The 4178-nt window shown below is 32.5% G+C and overlaps 1 protein-coding gene across 1 annotated transcript; it reads right to left on the minus strand.

Moving 5' to 3' along the window:
- Positions 1-247: 247 nt before the first annotated feature.
- Positions 248-3904, minus strand: LOC126252678 (zinc finger protein 671-like). The gene is made up of 7 exons (XM_049953582.1): positions 3898-3904; positions 3696-3851; positions 2887-2994; positions 2240-2395; positions 1780-1856; positions 917-1076; positions 248-372 (listed from the first exon to the last, which is right to left on the minus strand). Exons 1-7 carry the CDS (start codon positions 3902-3904, stop codon positions 248-250), a joined length of 789 nt encoding a protein of 262 aa, XP_049809539.1.
- Between the last annotated feature and the right edge of the window lie 274 nt (positions 3905-4178).

The following is a 4178-nucleotide window of genomic DNA, read 5'->3' on the forward strand; positions in this document are numbered from 1 at the left end:
GCAGCATTTATTTTAGATCCAACGGCCATAAAATTATAAAAAGGAAGATAATTGTTCTATGAAATAAAAAAAACATATATTTTAATAATTTTCTTACAAGAAGTTTGCAGGGTTTCCCTTCTCACAGATGAATTTTGAAGTTATCAGTGACAATTTCTTTCCACGAATCAGAAAAGGAAAAGTAAGCTAAACATTCAGAACCAATGTCAAAGAGAGTCACACCAGTTATAAAAGGAATGATTCTCCCTTACTTTGAGTACTGAGTAACCTCTTTCCTCTCATTTCCACTTTCTTTCTTTCGTTGCTGGTTTTTGTCTTCTGCATTGGAGAAAAGGCACCATGGTTCAATGAGTATATGTCTTTGAGTATATTCTTCAGCCAGTAAAATACTTACTCTGTATTAACTTCATAAATTTTATTTTCTTGTTTTTGTATCATCTAGTTCTACTACCATTGTGCAAGCACCGTGTACACAATATAATACCTACATCTGTCTGTAATCTGATTCTGATTTGGTTGTTTTAGATGTTATACCTGTATGCCCAAGTCTAGGAGTACTGGTGAAACATTAGCTTAACATATTTAAAAGTTCTCCAACAGATAAATATGTAACATCTGATAATGGTACAAGCACTTCAACTAAAGTTGAAAATACATCACTCATAAGTAGGAGTCAATGAGAATGGTTAACTGATCAGGCATGTTAACTAACGACAGAGTATTTCCTTATCTACCATGAAATATCTTCTTGTGGATTCATACGTGAGGCTGTATGGTGTCAGAGGAGTATACAAGCATTCTCATTAAGTTACTGGCGTACATAGTAGTAGGAATGAGTAGGGTGTTCATTTGCAATGCCAAGCAAGTAGTACTTGAAACATAGCAAAGTGGGAATCTCCACTTGCTCAGGTATTACTCCTAGAGTAAATAAATGCCCATTTTTGGTTTTGCAATTTGTTTTCAAACAACACTTTCCATATAAATGCCAAAATTACTTCACATACTATCTTTCCTAAAATCTTATTATTCTGAGAGCAATTTACATTTAGCTGATTATTAATTTGTAGTTCATTGTTCTGAAAAATTTGTATTTTACAGTCCAATATTTTAAAATTTATTAATGCCTTGTGCTATAAGACTTTTAACTTTAATAATAAACTTTTGCTGAAACCTGTACTTATTCAAAATGCTAAATTTCCTGATTATAGAAACGTGGGTGATTTTACCCAATCTGTAATAATTTGGGAATTATTCCTTTTAATGAATTAATTAACTGTATAAAAATATGATATTGAGTACTTCTTAGATTTCACTCCAAACAGTAGAACAAAATTAAGTAATATACAGAAAGATATATGAATTCCTAATGGGCACAAGGAAATTTTGTTAATTTTATTACATCAGTAGCCAAAATTATGTTAGTGTTATCAATATTAAATGAGCCTATTTGCATTATTTTTTTACATATTTGTATAACTGTGATCCAATTTAGACTTTATATAGAATCATGAAACAAGGTTATTGGTAGTAAGTAGTGCTCGGTCTGAAAACAGTACATAGAAACAACGTTGCTGTGTATGCATGTGTTTTTGTTAGTTAGATCTTCAGAAAATTGTTCAAAAGTTCTACCACAATTTCAGTCTTGCCTATGTGCCTGAAGATTGCTCAATGCCCCACTTACATGGTGAGTAATTATACTTATTCCTGTCATTATTTGTATCCAATGCAGGACTTTCCAGTACAGTGTTAGTAAACCAATAATAACACAATATGTATTACCTCATTTTTCTTCCTTATCTGAATTGGGACCTTCATTAACAAGCACAACTTAACATGCCATTCCAATTCACCAATGCCTGTGTGATATGTGTATAGACAAACATTCACAGCATATCATAGGTAGGTTTCAATTCAAGAACATATCTTTGATTAATGGTGCCAACTTCATATGCTTTCATGGTTAAGACACATTTGACACAATATTGCAATTGGAGTAACAGATAGTAAAATGTTTACAACATGGGTGTGTGGTAGATAAATTGAAAGAGTTACAATTCTCAATGAGTACAGAATGTTGATACACAAATTAGTTTACTTGTTTTATCATTTTTTCAAAAACACTATTAAATATAACTAGAATGAAACATGAATTTTACAGTTAGAATGCACAAATTTATTTAATTTTTCTAATATTAATGTTTTGAGAAGTTGATAATTGATTAATAAGATCTGTGATAACCCTTGACATGTTCAGACAGGGTGTGGCTCCGCTTAAACTTCTTTCCACACAATGAGCAAACAAATTGACGAATATCACCACAGTCATACTTCTGATGCCTGACGAGACTGCCTTTTGTTGAATATGAGCGACCACAGCGATTGCATAAAAATGTACCTGGAACCATCACAGAAATAACATGTAAATAACACTTGAAAACCTTGGATCTATTGCAGTCTCCCTAATGAGACTTAAATTGAGATGAAAAAAGAACATGATACACATTAGCATGTAAAGGCAATACAATCTCACATGATGCTTGTTATCTGCTTTTTTTTTTTTTTGTTGATAATGATTTTATTTTAACAGAGAGATCTTTCAACATGTTCACAATTAAAATATATAACACTTCATCAGAAATTACTCATTTAATCAATAATGAAATGCTGATGGAATGCTTTGCAAATAAACGCTATAAGCTACTGCATTTTATACACACAGAAATCTTGGTCTAGTAAGCTCAGTAACAGGAAATGTGTCCCTTTACATCAGGTCTTCATCTACAATTTGTATGTGACAATGACCAAAAGAGAATGTACTTTCTATTGTGACTAGTGCTGCTACAAATATTGTTTAATTTTTAGATATACAATTCTAATAGTAACTACTTACATAAACAACATAATGAAGTGAGTTTAATGTATAAATGGTATCAAGGTTCACAAAAGGAGTTTTTGATATTTTGTAAGAATTTTTTATGAGGTAAACAGCATCCTCTGTAAAATTTTCACATATACTAAGTTATTTCCCACACTCGCACACACACACATATCCCACATATATTAGGGATATGTGTGTGTGTGTGTGTGTGTGCGAGTGTATACCTGTCCTTTTTTTCCCCTAAGGTAAGTCTTTCCGCTCCTGGGATTGGAATGACTCCTTACCCTCTCCCTTAAAACCCACATCCTTTTGTCTTTCCCTCTCCTTTCCTCTTTCCTGATGAAGCAACCATTGGTTGCGAAAGCTTGAATTTTGTGTGTATGTTTGTGTTTGTTTGTGTGTCTATCAATCTGCCAGCGCTTTCGTTTGGTAAGTCACATCATCTTTGTTTTTAGATATATTTTTCCCACGTGGAATGTTTCCCTCTATTATATTAATTAGTAAACTTCATAGACTTCAATGATTAGTATACATGTTTCAGGATTACAGCTGCGGTTACAACTGTAGATTGTTTAGACGATAGGTGTAGGATGGAAAAAGTAAAAAGTTGTAGTTATTGGTGTGTCAAAAAGTACAGAAACAGAGATTATTTTATTTTTTAGCATTTTTCAGGAACACTATGAAGTATAAAACACTTGCTCAAGTATTATTCCTAGAGTAAATAAACACTCATTTTTTGCAGAACTTTCATGCACAGCCTTATATTAATGTTTCAAAAAGGTGCTTATAATATGTCATCAATAGGATCTATGGTAACCCTTGACATGTTCAGACAGTGTGTCACACCGCTTAAACTTCTTTCCACACAATGAGCAAATAAATCGACGAATATCATCACAGCCATATTTCTGATGTCTGACGAGACTGCTTTTTGCTGAATATGAGCGTCCACAGCGATTGCATAGGAATATACCTGGAACCAACAATGAAATAACATGTAAATGACACTTAAAAATCACTATCCATTCCTGCCTCTCTAATGAGACTTTAATCGGGACTAAAATGAAACGTCATATTCACTAATATGTAAAAACATACAGTCTTATCTGATATGTCTTATCCTCTTTTCTTTGTTTCTGGAAACATTATCTCAACAGAGGAATCTATCAATGTGTTGATCATTATGGCACACTTTCTTGAATTTACTAGTTTAATCTGCACTGAAATTCTTATGGCTTGCTCGCCAATGAAATTCTTATGGCTTGCTTTTCAATTAAACTTTATAAGCTACTGAATTTTA

This window comes from Schistocerca nitens, chromosome 4 (assembly GCF_023898315.1).
Source record: "Schistocerca nitens isolate TAMUIC-IGC-003100 chromosome 4, iqSchNite1.1, whole genome shotgun sequence".
Taxonomy (NCBI): Eukaryota; Metazoa; Arthropoda; class Insecta; order Orthoptera; family Acrididae; genus Schistocerca; species Schistocerca nitens.

Excerpts from the sequence above, each read along its gene's own strand:
- LOC126252678 (XM_049953582.1), bottom strand. Across the intron at positions 1,857-2,239 it reads CCTGTCTGAACATGTCAAGG|GCATTGGTGAATTGGAATGG; the intron begins GTTATCACAGAT and ends CATATCACACAG. Across the intron at positions 1,077-1,779 it reads AGATAAGGAAGAAAAATGAG|AACAATGAACTACAAATTAA; the intron begins GTAATACATATT and ends CAAATTTTTCAG.